This window comes from Nyctereutes procyonoides, unplaced genomic scaffold, assembly GCF_905146905.1.
Source record: "Nyctereutes procyonoides isolate TBG_1078 unplaced genomic scaffold, NYPRO_anot_genome, whole genome shotgun sequence".
Taxonomy (NCBI): domain Eukaryota; kingdom Metazoa; phylum Chordata; class Mammalia; order Carnivora; family Canidae; genus Nyctereutes; species Nyctereutes procyonoides.
The window spans coordinates 67,867,183-67,887,643 of NW_026575126.1; the positions used below are offsets into that span (position 1 = coordinate 67,867,183).

At 48.9% G+C, this 20,461-nt stretch overlaps 1 protein-coding gene across 1 annotated transcript in view; it reads left to right on the top strand.

Moving 5' to 3' along the window:
• Positions 1 to 20,461, top strand: part of LOC129520245 (myosin-16) — a 62,645-nt gene that overhangs the window by 21,265 nt on the left and 20,919 nt on the right. Inside the window, exons 19-32 of the mRNA XM_055341308.1 lie at positions 3,647 to 3,783; positions 4,909 to 4,990; positions 7,917 to 8,090; positions 8,986 to 9,213; positions 9,735 to 9,839; positions 11,965 to 12,051; positions 12,280 to 12,425; positions 13,604 to 13,694; positions 14,161 to 14,217; positions 14,841 to 14,927; positions 16,590 to 16,835; positions 17,680 to 17,797; positions 19,507 to 19,634; positions 19,991 to 20,187. Of these exons, the coding sequence (XP_055197283.1) occupies positions 3,647 to 3,783; positions 4,909 to 4,990; positions 7,917 to 8,090; positions 8,986 to 9,213; positions 9,735 to 9,839; positions 11,965 to 12,051; positions 12,280 to 12,425; positions 13,604 to 13,694; positions 14,161 to 14,217; positions 14,841 to 14,927; positions 16,590 to 16,835; positions 17,680 to 17,797; positions 19,507 to 19,634; positions 19,991 to 20,187 (1,883 nt within the window). The remainder of the gene's footprint in view (positions 1 to 3,646; positions 3,784 to 4,908; positions 4,991 to 7,916; positions 8,091 to 8,985; positions 9,214 to 9,734; positions 9,840 to 11,964; positions 12,052 to 12,279; positions 12,426 to 13,603; positions 13,695 to 14,160; positions 14,218 to 14,840; positions 14,928 to 16,589; positions 16,836 to 17,679; positions 17,798 to 19,506; positions 19,635 to 19,990; positions 20,188 to 20,461) is intronic.

A 20,461-nucleotide genomic window follows, 5' to 3' on the forward strand; every position in this document is an offset into this window, starting at 1 on the left:
CAGTTTCCTCCTCTGAAAAAAGCAGAGCTGATACAGCTGATCTTGTGGAATTTGGAGGGTGATTAGCAATAATGTGGGTGAGAACCCAGCTCAGACAGGTACTTAATAAGTGGTAGATGATTTCCTAGGCCTGTACAAGCACCGGTCATGAAGCTGTATGTGTGTGGGGGGGTGAGGTCTGAGAGTGAAGCACCATCATCCCAGCCCACCCACACCCAAAGCTCCAGCCGTGAGCTGGCAGGTGAGTTGGGGTTGACTCACAGAGAATGCCTGATCCTGACTCACAGGGCCTGGGCTGCCCTGTGTCTGCCCCACTTCCTGGCCCCGCAGACTCCTCTTGGGATCGGAAGGGCCAGACAGGCAAATGGGCCAAGGTGTCCATCTACAGCTGCCCAAGCACACTGCACCCAACATGACAACCAGGATGATCCAGGAGGAGTACTAACTTTGCATTCGGGAGCATCAGGCTCAAAGCTGCCTCTGTGCAGCCCAGAGCAGGTCACTTGCCCCTCTGGGTCTCATGAGTGGCATAGGCAAGCACAGCTTCTCCACAGGCCTGGTGGAGTGCATGGATGCTCCAGGCTGTGTGTGCAGCCAACACATCTGGCCACTTAGCAAATGCTCACAGAGCTCCTCCTGTGCCAAGCATGGTTCAAGGATCTAGGGATATACCAGTGAACAGAACAGAAAGAGTACCTAGCTCCCTGGAGCTCACTTTGTGGTAGCAAGTGTTGGCAGAATTGTTCTGCTCTAGAATCTGCCAGAACTGTTAGCTTTGTCCTCCTTTACAATTAAGACATGCTGTGTATAACTAATTTGACTTATAGGAACACTTCAGGTTTTGTCACAGAATCACTGAATACCAGCTGCTTCCCCTAGTTCCCAACTTTGAAGGATGAGAAACTTGAGGAAGCCTGGACAGGAGCATGGAGCTGATGTGCCCAATTCCACAGAACTAGGCAGGATGGAGCAGGCCTCAGGCCCCATGACGCTGCTCACGGGAAGGGGAGATGGGGCTGCTGTTGCCAGCATTTGACACAGCTACTGGCAGGGCAAACAGACTGTATTTTGCTGTTGTTCAAGGGTTGCATTGGGAACCTTGGGTCCAGATAAAGGCCTGGGGATTCTGGGGACAGATTTCCTCCCCAAGGATCATCTAGGCTCTGGTGGCAGAGGCAGGACAGAGAACAGGATGATTCTGCCTGTAAACTGTGTCCCTATCCCCATCGTTGGCTCACATGGGCCCTACCCCCAGCCACACGTTCACCTCACTGCTCCTAAAAAGGACACACCTCAATGACAAGCAATTCTGAAATATCAAGAAGCATTTTATGAAATCAAGCCCAAAGTCTCAACCCCACAATGGCTACCTCTTTGGGTTTTTGTGGGGGAGGAAGGCATGGAGAAGGAGCATTCTTTTCCATTCCTTTCCTGTTGGTATCCATAGCATCCACATAAAAGATTTAGTTGTGGGCTCTGCTCCCTGCCCCAGTGTGGGGAATTGCAGATTCTTGGGGCTGAGAGAACTCAGGGTCCTGTACTCCCATTGAACAGGAGGGGAGATCAAGACCTCCTCAAAGAGAGTGACTTGGCTAAGGTTACACAGCACATCCAAGGCAGGCTGAGGCTAGGTACAGGTCTCCTGGCTCCTTCTGTCCTTCTGGAAGTTTTTATCATGTCCTACTTGAAGCCTATGAAGATGTGTTACATTATGAAACATATTAATAATAAAAACAACCACTTGTGAGCCCACTTAAAAATCCAGAACTTGGGACGCCTGGGTGGCTCAGCAGTTGAGCATCTGCCTTCAGGCCAGGGCATGATCCTGGAGATCCAGGATTGAGTCCACATCAGGCTCCCTGCATGGAGCCTGCTCCTCCTCTGCCTATGTCTCTGCCTGCCTCTCTCTCTGTCTATAATGAATAAATAAATAAAATGTTAAAAAAAAATCCAGAACTTAATCTTTGCATCTCTTTCCTCTCCTTCCTCCCCACCCCCAGGAATAACCTTTGTCCTGAATGTTAACCATTCCTCTGCCTTTTATTTTTTATTTTTAAAAAGATTTTTTTTATTTATTCATAAGAGACACAGAGAGAGGCAGAGATATAGGCAGAGGGAGAAGCAGGCTCCCTGTGGGTAGACCAATGTGGGATTCAGTTCCAGGACCCCAGGATCACACCCTGGGCCGAAGGCAGACACAACTGAACCACCCAGGCGTCCTAATCCCCCCTGCATTTTAAAAAATAGTTTAATCACATATGTGTATGGCCCCAGATTTTGCCTGGTTTTGAGCTTCATGGAAATATCATACTTGGTTTATTCTTCTGTAACATGCTTCTAACACTTCATCATATTTCCAAGATGCATTCTCGTTGGTTGGTACATGACAGTCATTCATTGTTACTGCCCTATCATGCTGCCTCAGACAGCCATTCTGCAATTACTCTTTCTCCTGCCCTTGGAAATGTATTTTTCCCCCTGCAGTTATCAACAATGCTACTTTGAATATCTTTGTCCATGGTCCTATGTAGGAGTTTTTCTAGAGCAAAATTCTCAGCCTTAGCTGTACATTATAATTATTTGGGGAGGGGTAAAAAATACCAGAGCCTCGCTCCAGAAATTCTTCAAAATCACCTGTGTCCAGCTATCAGCATCTTTCCAAAGCTCTCCAAGCAGAACGATGTGCAGCCAGGGCAGAGAAAGATATGTTAATGCTGAGGAGGACAGTTGCCTGTTTCAGGATGTGCAAACATCTAACTTGATGAAGGAATGCCAAATCGTTTTCTCAGACTGTTGTACCAACTCACCCTCTCCTTGATCCACAACCTAGCCAACACTTGCCTTTTTGGAAGTCTTGAAAGTTGCAGGTGGAAGGAGGAGTGATTGGTATCTTGTGACCTTAGTTTGTATTTCCCAGAGGTTGGGTGTTTCTTGTTTTTTTCTAACACATTGCAAAGCTGCCCCTACTTTCCTGGGGATGTGTCCCACTCACGCACAAGAGCTTGGTGCCCAAAATTGTGCAACATTGATCAAACTCCATATCCTTTCTACAAAGTCAACCTCACCCTGCCCTCATTATCCCCTCTTCCCACTCCCAGATCCATAGGGGATCCATAGGGAATCATGACTGTCCAAAGGCTATTTTGCATGATAGTAAAGAGGGAAGGCCCTTTGCTACCCTGACTGTTGGGCAGTCACTGTAGCAGTGAGGATTATGATGATCTCACATTTTACTTATACCTTCACAGTTTATACAAGACTTTTCCACCCAATATCTCTATCTAATCCTTACTGCAACCCTTAGGGAGGGATCAGCATCCCCATTTCACAGATGAGGAACTGAGGCCCTGAAATGTGAGGAGACACATTCAGGGTGCCCAGCTAGTAAGTGCAAGGCCAGGGCTGGGGCCTGTAGGAGGATCCAAGGGTGAGAGAAAACAGCCACTGGGGCCAGCAGTCGCGCTGCTATTGGAGGTCTCCAGGCCAGGGCCAGCTATTCCTGAGGGGCCTCAGACACCAGCGCCAGATGGGCTCTCTTAACTTTTAAGGACCTCTTGGAACCTCTAGTACTTTGACTTAAAACTCCCAAGTGGCTGCCACTTGGTGACAGCTGGGCTATTTTCAGATGAGTGTGTCCTTCCCCCAGGTATTCTTCCGAGCGGGCATCCTGGCTAAGCTTGAGGACATGCGGGACGAACGTCTGGCCAAAATCATGACAATGTTGCAATGTCGCCTCCGGGGTTTCCTTATGAGGATTGAGTTCAAGAAGATGCTGGAACGAAGGTAGCCCTCACAAGCACCAGTGGGGCAGAACCACAGAGGCCACATTCACCCGTACAGAATGAGCAGAGACCATGCCACACACACAGCAGTCAGCTCCATTAGCAACGATGGGTAGTGAGATGAGGGAAGGGTGCCAATGTCTTCACTGGCCCAAAGAACCCTGTTTGGAGCCTGTATTAGTTTTCTGGAGCTGCCATAACAAAGCACCACAGCTGGGTGCCTTAACACAGTGGAAACATTTTCTCACTGTTCCAGAAGCCAGCCCATCTGAAATTAATGTGTTGCAGGCCACACTCTCTCTGAAGCTCCAGAGGAGGACCCTGTTTTGCTTCTTACAATCCTGGTGGCCCTAGGCATTTCTTGGCTTGTGGCTGCATCATTCTGATCTCTGCCTCTGTCTTGGCAAGGCCCTGCCTCTTTGTCTGTGTCTCCACACAGGCTTCCTTCTTATGTGGACACCAGGCGTCTTGGGTTGGGGGCCCACCTTTTTCCAGTATGACTTCCTCTTAACCTAAGTGATGACATCTGCAAAGACTCTATTTCCAAACCAGGTCACATTCACGGGAACTGGGGGTTAGGACTTGAGCATATCTTTTTGGAGGGGGACACGATCCAACCCTTAACAAGGACCACCTAATATAAACCCTTCTAAACCCTTCTCTCGCAGCCTATAAGGCACTTCCCCTTATTGATCAGTGTGATGATACTGTGACTCAGACTACCCTGGCTGGCCTCTAGCTGACTCTGGCTCTTTGTGGTCCTAGTAATAATAGCAGTGATGAGCCAATAACCACAATAATGAGTTTCTGATATCCACCAGGCCCTCCTTGACCCCGGCTGAAGGCAGGGACACCAGTTAGGGGCTGAGGGTAGGACAGCAGCCCAATCCAACCCAGGGCCTTGGCACACAGGAGGTCCTCAGTAAATGACAGCCCAGTGAAGCTGCCAGGGAAAAGGAGGTGGATTCCAGAGATTGCATATGGATAGGATTCAGAGCATAATGGGTGATTGAAAAAGGGAAATGTAAGAAGAAGTGACTGGTCTGTCTCAGCCTTGTGCTGTCCAGGAGGCCAGGCCCTGACACCTGCACTTTAATCCACACAACCCTGGATTCCTTTTTTGCAGAATTGGTCTGAAAGTCATCCAGCGGAACACACGCAAATTCCTGGAGCTGCGTTTCTGGGGCTGGTGGAAGCTCTACAACAAGGTAGGGCTCAGGAACAGGCCAGCCTGCTGCTGCCCAGGAGGACAGGGGGCCTGAGCTCCGCCTGGGTGGGGGAGCATCTCGGGAGTAGGAGGCCACAGGATGCTGCAGGGACAGTCCAAAAATGAGATGAAGGAGGAATCCAGCCTCCTTCCAGACAGAGGCTAATTCCTCCCTGAGGAAAACATCAGTGTGTCTTCCCACCTCATCTCGTCCCTGAAAATAGCATCCTGTTAGGATGGAAAGCATTCCCTACCCCCAGACACACACACACACACACACACACACACACACACACACACACACAGAGTAGACTTGGTTATCAGCACCTCCCCCTGGACATGTCGAGGCATCTTCAACTCCTTTAGTGAAGTCCAGCTTTAGAGGTGGAGTGACCTCAGGAAATCCTGGGATCTGACCTCCCTGTTCCCAGGTTCTTCTGAGACAGCAGAGAGAGCAGTGAGTCAGCCAGGTGGTGGGGCTACAGGACCTCCAAGCAGCCAGCCTACCCTTAACCAATGCAGGAGGCCATGAGCCATCCTCCTGATGCAGGTGGAATCATACTAGGTGACGGTATGCACACCTTTGGCCCCCATTCCAGGGGAACACAGTGCTGGGAACCAGAGGTGGCCGGATGCAGGGCTGCTGCATTCCGGAGACAGGAGGATGGTGTTGTTTCAAGGGGAGCCTTGTGGAGTGGGGGACAGGCTCCAGGTCATCTCTGCGGCCTTGAGGCCCCTATGGCTCATGTAGAAGTTTCTTTCTACTCCCCATGGGAAAGCACTATCTAACACAGTGCTAGCCACAGGTTCAAAGGAGAGATAGCAAACTCTGCATCTCCAAAGGCCAGCCCCCTCCTGGGCCTGAGATCGCAGAGGAGTCGAGATGAGCATTTCTCAAAGTTCAGTCATCACTGGTAACTTCCCCACTTGTTCTACGACTGACCTCCTTTTCTTATGTCAACTCACTTTTTATTCTGAAATTTGTATTTTAAAAGGAAACTTTGTATCCTCATCTGCTTTAATCTCATCCTAAGCAAGCATTATCCACAAAATGGTGGATGTGACGAGTGCTTTTCTGTTTTTTTTTTAAATTATTATTTCAAAAAAATTAATTTCTTATTTTTAAAAGTTATTTTTATTTTTTAAGATTTTATCCATTTATTCATGAGAGACACAGAGAGAGATCGAGAGAGGCAGAGACACAGGCAAAAGGAGAAGCAGGCTCCATGCAAGGAGCCCGAACGGGACTCGATCCAGGGTCTCCAGGATTGTGCCCTGGGCCAAAAGCAGCTCTACACCACTGAGCCACCTGGGCTGCCCTAAAAGTTATTTTTAAAGTAACTATGTAACAATGAATATCTAAGGATTTCTGTGCAATGCTAAATCTATCCCACTTGCGCCTTTGGTATTTGTGTCACCCTCTGAAGCTCCTCTGTGTAACAGCCTTTAAGATTCTTCCAGGCAGGGGGCACCTGGGTGGCTCAGTGGTTGAGTGTCTCTGCCTTTGGCTCAGGTCTTGATCCCAGCGTCCCCTTTGGGCTTCCCACAGCGAGCCTGCTTCTCCCTCTGCCTGTGCCTCTCTCTCTGAGTCTCTCATGAATAAATAAATAAAATCTTTTTTTTTTTAATAAATAAAATCTTTAAAAAAAAAGAGAGAGAGAAAAAAAATTCTTCCAGGCAGGACACCACCCACAGTCACAGATGAGGGGTCAAAGCCTGGAAACTTCCCCGTTCTTTACTAGAAATTAAAACTTCAAAATAAATAAGTAAGTAAGTAAATAAATAAATAAATAAATAAAAGTAAAACTTCACCAATTAAACATGGCGGAGCAAGGTCCTGTTCCATTGAGTAAAACAGTAAAACTAAAAATCCTTTACTGTTAGTTTTTAACTAAGCTCTAATCTTATTGAAGCTAGATAGGATTGATGGGGAAGAAAAACAAACCATCTTGCAGAGGCTTTTACTGAATAGAAAATGTTACATAGTTGTGTGTTTATGTGGACCTGCCCCTGTGGTATCCCACGTCCCCACAGCCCAGGCTGGCAATGAGGCTTCCCTGTCATCTTGGAAGATAGGTGATGCCTTCTCCCAAATCCATCTCCACAGGGCGTTTGCCCTCCGGAGAAACACATCCATTGATCAGGAAATACCCTGAGGGCCTGTCCCACCTGTTCTGCTCAGAGCTGCAGGGACACAGGAAAGCAAGAGGGAGGTTTTTGAGGGGCTAGAGGTCTAGCAGGGCAGAGAAGTACAGGTGGATGGAGCTGATGGACCCAGGCTCCCTTGCAGGGTAAGAAGGGCCAAATGCATGTAGAGGTCAGGATGGGTGCAGCGGGTACAGAAGAGTAGTGAGTAGCTGCTGCAGGCCAACACACAAAGCAGGCCCAACCATACAGAGATCAGAACCAGAGGGGCAGAGGCCACAAGGCAGAACTGCAGTCGAGCTGGAGTGGGGTGGGCAAGGCTTTGTTGTGGGAGGACCACGTAGAGGGCTGGGACTTCACGCTGGGGACCAGATGAAAGAAATGAGAGAGAAAGACTGAGAATATACACAAGACAGAGAGACAGAAAGAGAGAGAGGGAGGAACAAGTAAGGGAGAAAGGTGAGGAAAACCAGGGTTCCCAAGCACACACAATTTACAGAGCACTTATAAGCGTTGGGCGCAGCTAGACACCAACAAACACCCAGTTTGGTGTCTCTTAGGATCCAAGAGCATCCTGACGATTGGTTCTAAGCAAGGATGGGCCTTCTCTGTGGAGGCTAGGGATGCTTTAGGGCAGCTATTGAGAGGCTCCAAAGTCACTGCTGCAGCATGAGCTTTCCACCCCACCAGGGGTGTGAAGTCCCACTGGAGGCTGAGCCCCACAGCCCACCACTGTGCCCCCCCACCCCCCCTAAAATGGTATTGTGTTGCTCACCACTCAGGTCAAGCCGCTCCTGAATGTGGCTCGTCAAGAGGAGGAGATGAAGGCCAAGGAGGAGGAGCTGAGGAATGCCATGTCCAAGACACAGGAGCTGCTCAACAGGGTAAAGGAGCTGGAGGAGAAGATGGCCACGCTCAGCCAGGAGAAGAATGACCTCACCATCCAGCTCCAGGCCGTATGTGGGGGCTGGGGTGGGGGGGCGAGATGAGGTGTGGGAGCTGGGGGCCCTGGCAACTACCAGGATTCCAGGGTCACTGAGAGTCAGACCTAGGGAGGGAGGGACAGCCTTCAAAGAAGCTGTGTAGGACCAAGGTCACAGCAGTAGAAGGACCACCCATTGATAGAAGCACCTTCCTGGGCTCCACCCCTTTATGCTTCACAAGATTATTTCCCTTAGCTTGCAGACAGAAGAACTGAATGTCAATAATGTTATGCCATGAAGCATAAATCACATAGTCTGGTTGGACTCTGGCCAACTGTTGTCTCACACCCCTGACCCCATTTTGGGGAGACCCTGGTGGACACCCAGGTTGTCCCTCTTCTGCCACTTCCTGTCCGTTTGACTTTTGACAATTCTGCTTCCCCTGCCTATCAGCTCCCACGTTCCTGAACTGTAGCTTACAGTAACACGTGCCTGGCTGGCTTCGCAGGGTTGTTGTAAGGAGGACTCGTGGATGGGAAGTGGTTTGTTAACACAGAAGTACTAAAATCAGCACTGGGAGTCATTTGGGCAGATAGCCCAGGCCCCACTGACAGATGGAGGCATAGGCACATCCAGGCTCAGCAGATGGGATGGCACATCCTGAAGTACCAGTGCTGTCCTCGACTTCTCCTGGACCACCTCTGCTAAAACCTTAACTGGGATTCTGTTAAAGTGCAGACTTAAATGCAGCAGGCCTCAGGGGAAGCCTGAGATTCTTTGCATCCCAACTGGTTCACAGGTGATGCAGCTGTCGGTCTGGGGATCCCCTGCTAGACTGTGTTTTGTCACACACATCACATGGAACTTGGAGCTAGTGCTCAGACCCCTTTGGGACTCTTTTGACTGGTGGTGTTCTTTCTTCCTCCAGGAGCAAGAGAACGTGATAGACGCCGAGGAGCGCCTGACCCAGATGATGAAGACCAAAATGGACCTGGAGAGCCAGATCTCAGACATGCGGGAGCGGCTGGAGGAAGAGGAAGGTACAGCAGCCTCCCTGAGCGCCACCAAGCGCAAGCTGGAGGGGGAGATGAGCGACCTGAAGCGGGATCTGGAGGGCCTGGAGACCACGCTGGCCAAGACAGAGAAGGAGAAGCAGGTGAGGGGGCCCTGGAGCCTGACCCCACTCCTTATAAGAACAGGGAACCCTGTGGAGGGGTCATACCTGGAGCTCCCACAGCAGCACTGCCCAGGGCCCTAGCCACCTGCCACATGGGGCTATTTTAACTTAACTCAATGCAATTTAAAATGTGGTTCCTCTGCTGACCTAGCTGCATTTTGAGTGCTCAAAAGCCACACGTGGCTAGCGCTACCACGTTGGCTGGTTGGATTGTTGGATCGGCAAGTCTGGTGGGGCCCCAGAGCCTACTCCCTAAGCACTGCTGACATCTGAGGACTGGACTTTGAATAACAAAGCCTAAACTGGTGGCTCTGACGGCTCTCCTTACCCTAAGATTCCTACTTGGTTGGTTGGGATATGCCCTGGGCGTTAGCATTTCTCAGGCTCCCAAGGGGCTTTGGACTACAGCCAAGCTGAAGAGCCCCTCTCTCCGAGCCAGTGCCTCCCCTGAGGGCGTTTCCAGCCTTAAGGGCCTGTCTCTCTCCTGCCCCCATTTCCAGGCCCTGGATCATAGGGTCCGCACCCTGACTGGGGACCTCTCGCTCCGTGAGGACTCCATCGCCAAGCTCCAGAAGGAGAAGAGGGCCCTGGAGGAGCTGCATCAGGTAGGCAGCACTGGCTTCCCCTTGGCAGAGCAGGTGAAGCTTGGAGACTGGAGACCTGGACTCAAATCTTGGCTTTGCTGCCCCTCTGCTGGGGCCTGTTGGGGAAGTCACCAAGTCTCCCAAAATCTCGGTTTCCTCATCAGTGAAGTGGGCACTGTCATGTCTTGTTGCTCTCCTCCCCGGTTTGTTGTGAGTGGGGTGACTATAATTTATCACCCAAACTAGGACAGTTTGAGTGAAAGAGGGCAGCAGGCATAAGCAGGATGGTCCCCGATGCAAGGTATGTCCCCAGACACATCAGGATGAAGTATGGTGCGTGGAAGTGCCCTGTGAGTGCTGATGTACCAGCAAACCCTGATCCATCTTGGCAACAAAGGGCATGAGCTTTTGCCATAGGGAGACTTATTCGAGTGTTATGGGCTCAGGCTCCTGAATGCAGAGCCAGCTCTGACCAGCCACCAGTGCTGACCGTGGCACAGACCACTTCCCAGCTCTGGAGATGCAGGTACACAGAGCAAGCTGAAGCCCAGAACCAAACCATGGACCCCATCGCCATGCTTGCTGACACCGTGAACACACAACAGGTTCTCTGAATACCTCACTCTCCCACCTATGGAAATATTTCCCCTCAGAGCCTCCCTTCTATAACAAATATGGTCAATTCTCCTTACTCTAGGTAGTCATGTTCTAAAAAGTCACCACAAACACTGAGGTAGCAAATACTGAACCTCAGTTTTAAGGGGTTAGGTTCCTGCAAGCCTCTGGTTACATTTTTGTCAGCCAATCAATACAGAATACATAGGATTACAATCAATATGTTACCTTGTTTTATGAGCGTTTCTGTTGAAAGACACTATTTGGTCCATATCGTAGATTCCTGAACATTGAGCTCACAGTCAAAAGCCCTATATTTTGCACCAGAACAAAGCTTATCTGACATACAAATTTCCTCTGTGAGGGCACAGCACAGCCTTCTTGTGCTTGGGAATACTAGACAGCACAGCAGCACTGTGCATGGGGCCATGTTATAAGCAAAATCACCAAAACAAAAACCATAGCACTGAAAAGACTGAAAAAGATACTTGTTTGCAGTCTGAGGAAACCAGAAGGCAGAGCATCACCTTATTCAACTGCAGCTGGGAATGCGCACTCCAGGAGACTCCAATTTTTTGCTGCCTGCGCATGTCTGCAAATGACCATGAAAGCACCACAAGTATTGATTTGGGATTACAAATAAATTTTAGATAGTAGGCAAACTGAAAAATAGGTAATCTCCAAATAAGGAGCACAGAGCCTCTCTTACTATCCTAAAATAAAAATTATTATAAATAACATATAACTTTAAAAAAATCAATAGGGTGCCCTTCTTTTTAAGGGGGGATGTGAATAGAATGTAATTTATAATAGATAATGGGGCTGTCACTGTGTAAAAGCTCAGGAGATCCTCTAGAAGACGTTGTGAGCAGGAGACTATCCACCTGAGCCTGCCTAGGTGGCTACAGAGGGTGTGTTGGTGACGCAGATAGCCAAGTGTGGCTGCTGTCAGCAATAGGAGTTTACAAAATGGTAAAGAACTCTCAGGGAGATTTTGACAATAACAAATCTTCTCTCAGTTTTCATTGTGGAAAACTGGTAGATCATTCTTTAAAATGTAGTATATACTAAATGAAAAATAAAATAGTTGAGTCATATGTAAAGTGGTACCAAGTGGTGCCAGGTGCTACGTTCAGAAGAGTATGATTATTGCTTTATTTACATGAATGCCTGGGTGGGGCATCAAGTGTGTGGACTGCAGAATGATTCCTCATGGTGCTGGACCATCCAGAGCATGCCAAGATGTCCAGTAGCCCTGGAACCACCCACGAAGTGCCAGTGGGGCCCCCAATCGTGGTGACATCCAAAAGCCCCCCACAAATTTCTGATATGTCTGGGGAACCAGAGTCTCACTGGCCATTGAGGGCCCACCTGAAGCTAACAGGTGTTTGGGTCTGCTCCCAACTCACCTCGCAGTAGGGGCAGGAGCATGGTAGCTGTCCACTGAGCTCAGAAGTGATGGCCGAGAACCAGGTCTATTCAGCTGCTCCTGCATGGTTCATGGGACACACGTGTGTATCTTTTCCTCCAGAAAACCCTTGATGACCTGCAAGCTGAGGAGGACAAGGTGAACCACCTGACCAAGACCAACAGCAAGCTCAGCACCCAGATCCATGAGGTGATGCCCTGTTGCTGTAGCCAATTCTATACCTCAGGGGCCGGATCCATGCTGGGGCACGGAGCCCTCAGACACATTTGGGGAACTGGACTGACCCATGCCCCTGGGGAAGCGAGGGCCTCTCTGAGGCTACAGCTAAGGAACCAGGCCCAGTCTGGTTCCTTATCCCATTCTGGTCTCAGACTCACCTCCCACCCCCACTTTCTCTTGTTTTTGTTGTTTCTGCAGCTGGAGGATAACTGGGAACAAGAAAAGAAAATCCGGGCAGAGGTGGAAAAGGCTCGTCGGAAAGCTGAGAGTGACCTGAAGATGACCATTGACAATCTCAATGATATGGAACGGTCGAAGCTAGACCTGGAGGAGGTGGTGAAAAAGTATGCCCATGCAGTCCTTTATTCTGCCCACAACAACATTAGCAGTATCAAACACTTCCTGGATGGTGCCAGGTGCCAGGCACTGTGCTGAGGGTTTCGTGTGCTTTAATGCATGTCCCCATCACCCACTATGTGCCAGACACTGTGCCCAGCACAGAGGATATAGGAAGGGGACAGTAGGTGCTGCCCATCCACAGGGAGCTCCCAGCTTCACACAGGGCCTGTTGGGCGCCAGCAATGAGACCAGCACTACAACAAGGCACCTGCCCCTAAAGGCAGAGAGTCTTCGTAGAAACCCACAAGCCAGGTTTTCAAAGATCACAAGGAGTTGAGGTGGGTACTTTATCAGTATCGCTCCAGCAATAACATGGGAGACAGGTGAAGTGGAGAAAAACTGGAAGCCAGAAAGCAATCAGAAGTCCAGGTGTAAGCTTGAACCAAGTAAGAGGCTAAGGGAATGGAGATGAGGAGTCAGACAAGGCAGGCTCTCAAGGAGTGGAATTTGAACAATACATCTTTGAGGTACATTTTGCTAAGGCAGTTTCAAAGCACCACAGATTGCCAGAAGGGTGTGCAGCTACTAGCTCTGTGTCTTGGCATATTTCTTCTGTGGCACACTCAGAAGGTGCACGTGATCTTTACCATCCTACTCATCTACTTGGTCTCTGGTGTCTTAGTTTGCACATGTGGATCCTTGGCACATGGCACCCACTTATCAGAAGGAGATACCCTCTTGTGGAAAGTTTTTAGAGGAAATTTTTCCCTAAAAAGGCAAAGCATCCTGGTGATTCTGGAGTACCTAAAATATAAGCTGTACCAAGAGCAGTGATTTCAGTCTGGTTTGTTCACTGATGTGTCCCTGGAACCCCAAACATAGTAGAGACACAATGAACTTGTACATAGTACAAGTAGAGACTCAATAAACTGGCACATAGTAGGGACTCAATAAACTTGTACCAAATTAAGAAGTGAATGAATAAGCAGATGGAAAACATGTGCAGCAGATTCTGGGGTTCTGCAGGGTGAGACCTTCTGGGCCGTCTGAAGGCCCGGAACTGGGGGATGAGTGGGTTTCAGCAGGTTCCAGGCTTCCTCCAGCAGCCAAGATTCTGTTCCTTTGCTAGCCAGCTGGTCTCCCCTTAGAACTTTTCCTCAGGAGACCAAACCTTCTCTTGCAGGAGAGATATGGAAATCAATTCTGTCAACTCTAAATATGAGGATGAGCAGTCTCTGAATTCCACACTCCAGCGGAAACTAAAGGAACACCAGGTGTGTCCAGGACTGGGAAGACAGAGCTCTCCTTTTGAAACGCACTTCCAGGCACTTTTGTTTCCATCAGCTGCTTTGCTGCCTCAGTTTCCTGAGGAGCAAGACTGTCCCAGAGTCCTTGAGACTCCTCCATGTTCACCTCACACAGGCTTATAGTCAAAGCCCTTACAGTGATCACAAGGCCCTTGACAATCGGCCCCTGTTTCCTCCCTGACCTTGTCACCTTCCCCCACTGCTCCCCAGCCACAGCCATGCTGGTCCCCCATGGGATCTCACATACCCCAGCCCCCTCCTGCCTCAGGGCCATTGCACACACTCTCTGTGGCCTGTTGCCCTCTGCTTTTGACAGTGTCCATCATATGCTCAGCTCCTTGCCATCATTTCCATACTAAAAGGCCAAGTGGGTAAGTCTGTAATCTCACCCAAGAAGAGATGACCCCTTCTGCTTTACTTCTTTGTCTGCTAGGCCCGAATTGAGGAGCTAGAGGAAGAACTGGAAGCTGAGCGGTCAATGAGAGCCAAGGTAAATGAAATGCCTCTGCACTTTTTGAGCCTAAGGACACGTGCCTGCTACAGTCCAACCACAAGTACATGCTCACTCAGGAAAGCAAAAGAGGACAGGTTACCAATTGAAAAGGCCTTGATTCTTGAGCACCTCCTGAGCACCAGGCAGTGTGCTACATGAGAAATACTAATTACAATGCAAGACACAAAGATACCATTTCCAGTGTGAGTCCAAGGAGAGAAGGCCAGCAACGTTAGCCTGAGGACTCAGAGAATGAATTCAACAGGCTGACACTGGGAAGAATTTCTAGGCAAAGAGAAGAAATAGCACCTCTCTGCACAGTTATAAGGATGTACAAAGAAAAGGAAAGAATGGAAGAGGGTTCTAGGGTGGGGATCCTAGAAGCCAGCAAGCTGGTGGGAGGTGAATCCTAACATATCTAAACTCCAGATTCATCCAAATTCTCAGTGCAGGAGAAGGACACAAGCATCCTTCACTGAGTGTATAGAGTGGCAGGCAAAGGGCAGGGCTCCCCAAAAGCAGGCCCCCAGCCTCATGGACACCATGCAGTCACTGCGGTCTTTACCAGAGAAGGAGGGGCTCCTGCATGGCTCCTGTCACGGTCACTCAATCTTCCCCAGGTGGAGAAACAACGCGGCGACCTGTCCCGGGACCTCGAAGACCTCAGTGACAGGCTGGAAGAGGCTGGGGGAGCCACGTCTGCTCAGGTACCATTATCAGGGTACCAAGGAACACCAATTCCTGCCTGCCTGCAGGGAGAAAAAAATTGCTGGGTGATGAGCAGTTAGTTCTTGCTGAATTCCTGGAGCTACCTTGAGGAGAAAACAATAATAACGAAGAGGCAAAAGAGGGGCTGGTTTGGTCCCCTTTCTCCCAGGCTCCTTAGCTCAGTGGTGTTGACAGAACCAGGACTGGACTAAAGGCAGAAGGCAGTTCCTCATTGTCTGGTACCTGGCCATAGGGGTAATGAGGGCAGAGGGGGCAGTGCCTGAGAGTGTGAGAACCCCATAGAGGAGGGATTGGAGGTATGGGTTCTAGATTGGTTGCTTTTCACTGGAAAGCCAGTTGTTTCCTATCTCTAGGAGTTAACTACCCCTGCAAGGGGCTGGCCTTCCAGGACCAGCAAAGCCCTGGATGTCAAAGCATCAGAATATAGAAAATGAAGACATGGTTAATACAGTGGGGTGACCACCTACACTCAGGGCTGGAATCCAAGCTGAGCCTCTGGTGTGGGATACATCTTTCTCCAACTCATATAAAGGCATCGTGGAGACTATCAGAAGCCACTTGAAACTCTCCTTCTAATTCCGTGTAGTCAGGTCTCTTACAAATGCAGACTCTGGATCAGAGCTGAGAGCAGAAATGTGGATGGTGTCCCTTAGCACTAGAAGGCTCCCTGGACTCCATGTCCCACTCCCTCAACATTCCAGCCATAGTATGCACACTGTGAAGGGGCCCAGATGAGGTTGGGGTCCCAAGGAGGAAACAAAATCATCCCCATTGGTTTAAGCAACAGGCACTAAGAAGGGACTATGTTTAGTGATGCATAAAAAGTTAAGGGAGGGGATCCCTGGGTGGCTCAGCGGTTTAGCGCCTGCCTTTGGCCCAGGGCAAGATCCTGGAATCCCCGGATGGAGTCCCACGTCGGTCTCCCGGTATGGAGCCTGTGTCTCCCTCTGCCTGTGTCTCTGCCTCTCTCTCTCTCTCTCTGTCTATCATGAATAAATAAATAAAATCTTTTTTTAAAAAAAAGTTAAGGGAACAACAGGATGTGGGACACCAGAGGGACGGTAGGAACCGGGGTTTAGGGCTGTGAGACATTGGGAGCCATGGAGCGTGGTTCATTCCAGGAGCTCAGGGGGAGTCTGTCCCAGCCTCTCTCCTGGGTGTGTGGGTTGCTGGCAATCTTTATTCCTTGCTTGCAGCTACATCACTCCAATCCCTGCCTCTGTGGTCACTTGGCCTTTTTCTTTGGTGTCTCCCTGGATCCAAATATCTCTCTCCTCTTATAAGAACAACCAGCCATTGGGTCAGGCTCTCCCTAATCCAGTTATGACATTTTAACTTGTTTATATCTGCCAAGATCCTGTTTCCAAATAAGGTCATATTCACAGGTATCTAGGTTTAAGAATTGAGCATATCTTTTTAGGGGACACAATTCAAGGCACAACATTACCCAACCAAATCCTATGGGCAACCCACACAGAGGCTCCAGATTGATATTTCCATTAAAAAAAATGATATTTCCATCAAGACGTCCTATCAGTGGGGTGCAGAAATATCAAGGCCACTGAGCAGGTGGGCAGTGTCTACCCTAAGGAGCCCAGGGCAGGTCATTTCTGCTAAACCCTGGTTCTCCTCTCTCCCAGATTGAGCAGAACCGCAAGCGGGAGGCGGAGCTGCTGAAGCTGAGGCGGGAACTGGAGGAGGCAGCCCTGCAGAGCGAGGCCGCGGCCTCCACACTGCGCAAGAAGCACACGGACTCCATGGCTGAGCTGACAGAGCATGTGGAGAACCTGCAGAGGGTCAAGTCCAAGTTGGAGAAGGACAAGCAGGTCATGAAGGCTGAGATCGATGACCTCAATGCCAGCATGGAGACTGTGCAGAAGTCCAAGGTGAGGGAGGACCCCCACAGAGCCACAGGGAGGTGCCTCAGCATCTGGCCACCTCACAAATATTCCCCCCAACCCCTAGCAAGCCCAAGGCATGTTCTGGATGTTGTGAGGGGAACTAAGATGAGCTCATCACATATCCCACTGGATGGTGTATAACCTTGGCTGAGTTCACAACCTGTGCTTCAGCTTCCGCAACTGTAAAATGGGGACATTAATAATCCTTACTTCATAGCGCTGTTGTGAGGGTTACAACAGTTCCTGGCATTTAAGAAAAGCTCAATAAATGTGAGCTATTAAGATGACCATTACATTAGGATGACTATATCCTCAAGGAGCAGGGAGACTAGTAGGATAAATGCATACATCACCATAAAGTGATATATGGCAAGAATTTTGGAAAAGCAAGGAAGCCATTAAACATGTGTTTATCAACCATCTGCCATGTGAAGAGCCTTCTTGTGATATGAGGGGCTCCAAAGGTGAAAAGGGATGATGCTTTGGGGCCCCTGTGGCAGCCAATTTCATACACTCACAAGGTATCTTCACAGATCCTGTTTTATCTGCACTAATACTAGTATTCTTTTTTTCTTAAATGTATTTTTTGACTTATTTAAGAGAGTGTGAGAAGGAGGATGGGCAAAGGAAGTGGGAGAGGAAGACAAGCAGACTCTAGGTTTCTGTTGGTAGAGATAGCGACCTCGGGTTGGGGAGAAGATGGTTCTGAGACAGGGACATTCTAGAAGGACTAGGGAGGTAGTCTACGAGGCTACACCAGGGGAACTCAGATGGGAAGCAGGGAGGACCCGTTCCCCATTTCCCCACTGAGTTCATTCTTCCTGAACAGATGAATGCCGAGGCCCACATCCGAAAGCTGGAAGATAGCTTATCAGAAGCCAATGCCAAGGTAGCCGAGCTGGAGAGAAACCAGGCAGAAATTAATGCAATCAGGACCCGCCTACAAGGTGAGCTCACCCCTCCCTACAGCTTCCTGAGGACCCATTCCTGGAACAGAACGGGGACCTTCAAAGAAACTGAAGGCATACCTGGGTCCTCTTCCCAGAGCTTTCTTTCTTTTTTTTTTTTGTTTTTTTTTTTTTGTTTCCAGAGCTTTCTTGACCTTGGAAAATTCATATCCCCTGTGATGAGACAGGAGATTTTATTCCACCCATTGAGTGTTTCAAGTATCATCTTTGCAGTGTATAACAGGGAACACTATTCAAAGCATCTCCCCACCAGTTCTGTCAACCACCCTGTGAGATCAGCAGAGGGGCAGTAGAAAAAAACAATTTTTAAACACTTTAAAACATGACCCACATACTGACAGTGAACATGTGTCACTAATGAAGGAGTCAAAAAACAGTAAACCTGCCTTTGAGGGAACTTGATGGGCAGAGCTTTATACAGTCAGTTGGGGAATGAATGCCTACAAAACTTGGCTATATAAAACTGGTTAATAATACTGCAACCTCTGGGTTTGGTTTTGTTTTTTTTTTTACCAGAAGAAATCCTTTGCATCTCCACGACAAAAAATAATTTGCAATTTATCACTATTTACTTAATACCTAACTTTGCAGAGGCTGGGCTCTGATCTGTGGTAAACAGCAAGCCAAACAAACACGCATTCCCTGAGACAAGTAAACAATCCTTAGACAGGCCAGTTAGACAATGTTCCAGTGTGACACCAGAGAACCTGCTGGCATTCTTTGGCCTTATTCTCCACATCCTGAATACTCTCTAAAACCAATATACCAGATGAATGGATAAAGAAGATGTGGTCTATGTATACACTGGAATATTACTCATCCATTAGAAACGACAAATACCCACCATTTGCTTTGACGTGGATGGAACTGGAGGGTATTATGCTGAGTGAAATAAGTCAATCGGAGGACAAACATTATATGGTCTTATTCATTTGGGGAATATAAAAAATAGTGAAAGGGAATAAAGGGGAAAGAAGAGAAAATGAGTGAAAATATCAGTGAGGGAGACAGAACATGAGAAACACCTAACTCTAGTAAACAAACAAGGCAAAGTGGAAAGGGGGGTGGGCGGGGGCATGGGGTGACTGGGTGACAGGCACTGAGGGGGGCACTTGACGGGATGAGCACTGGGTGTTATGCTATATGTTGACAAATTGAACTCCAATAAAATAAAATAAAATAAATAAAATAAAACCAATATACCCATTTGATGGATAAGAAAAATGAAGCTCAGTGAGATAAGGTAACTTGCCGCAAAACTAATGACTCATAGAGCAGAACTAGAAGCCCCTGCTCATCCTCTCTGGCTCATACACGTTTTCCTGGCCTCTGGCACTGGAGATCAGTTCACAGATGACAAGAGTGTAGGTTCTGGGACCATGACAATTTTTCAAACACTCTCTGCCCCACTGTTTCCTTCAAATGTCTTTACTGTATCTCATGCCAGGGGCTGGGACTTCATTATCTGAAGCCTCGTACCCCATGCAGACACCTGGGCATTGGCAATGCTTGGACAATTGCTCCTGCTCTTGCTTAATTTGGGCAGCTTGTATGCAGCCCCTTCCAGCTCAGTTGGCCAAGTCACCATATTTATTGGGTACTTTGGGAATGCTCCACTGGGGGAGCTTAGGATCTAGCTGGGAGGCCAATTTTTCATCCAATATTTCTCCCATTCCCTTCTCACCCAGCTGAAAATGGGGAACTGAGCCGGGAATATGAAGAATCCCAGAGCCGGCTCAACCAAATCCTGCGGATAAAGACATCCCTGACATCGCAGGTGGACGATTACAAGAGGCAGTTAGATGAAGAATCCAAGGTTTGTTTGGGGGTGGGGTGGGAGTGACAGAGCTGCCTTTCTGAACAAAGTTACAGGTTATAAAGATGTAGAAGGAACATGAAAGATATGATTCAATAGCAAGTTGAGAAGTTAACTAGAAATCTGTGGTATGCTATGTGTAAGACTAAATGAAACAGATAAAATTCCATATACTTGTGGCCAGTAATTGGAACAAAGCAAGGAGAATAAACCCTGATGGTTTGGGTTGTAGAATCAGGTGTCCTTTGCCCCCTTTTCTCGCTGCAATGTGATCCAATATTGTGTATATCTAAGCGATGGCCCTGGGGGCCATAGAGACCAGTAGGGCCTCTGACAGGCTTGGCTGGTCCCCGTAGTCTCGCAGTGCAGCCATGGTGAGTCTCGCCAACACCAAGCATGACCTGGACCTGGTGAAGGAGCAGCTGGAGGAGGAGCAGGGAGGCAAGTCAGAGCTGCAGCGCCTCGTGTCCAAGCTCAACACTGAGGTGACCACCTGGAGGACCAAGTATGAGACCGATGCCATCCAGAGGACCGAAGAGCTAGAGGAGACCAAGTGAGTGTCACCCTGTGCTGGAGAGCAGGGAAAGCTGTGGTGGGGGTGGTGCCATGCGTCTGACCATGTCAGCCACTGCGGAGGCCAAGACCACAGCCAGGAGAAGGCAGTTCACAAGTTTCTTTTAAAAGGGGTAGGAGAAAAAAAGGGGGAGTGGGTAGGAGATGGATATGAGTCTGGACAGCAAAGCCCACTTTGTGCCCTTAGCAGAATATCCAGCCTTCAGGTTCCATCTTCAAGGCTCTCAACATCGTCTGCCCTAAAGGGCTCAGGC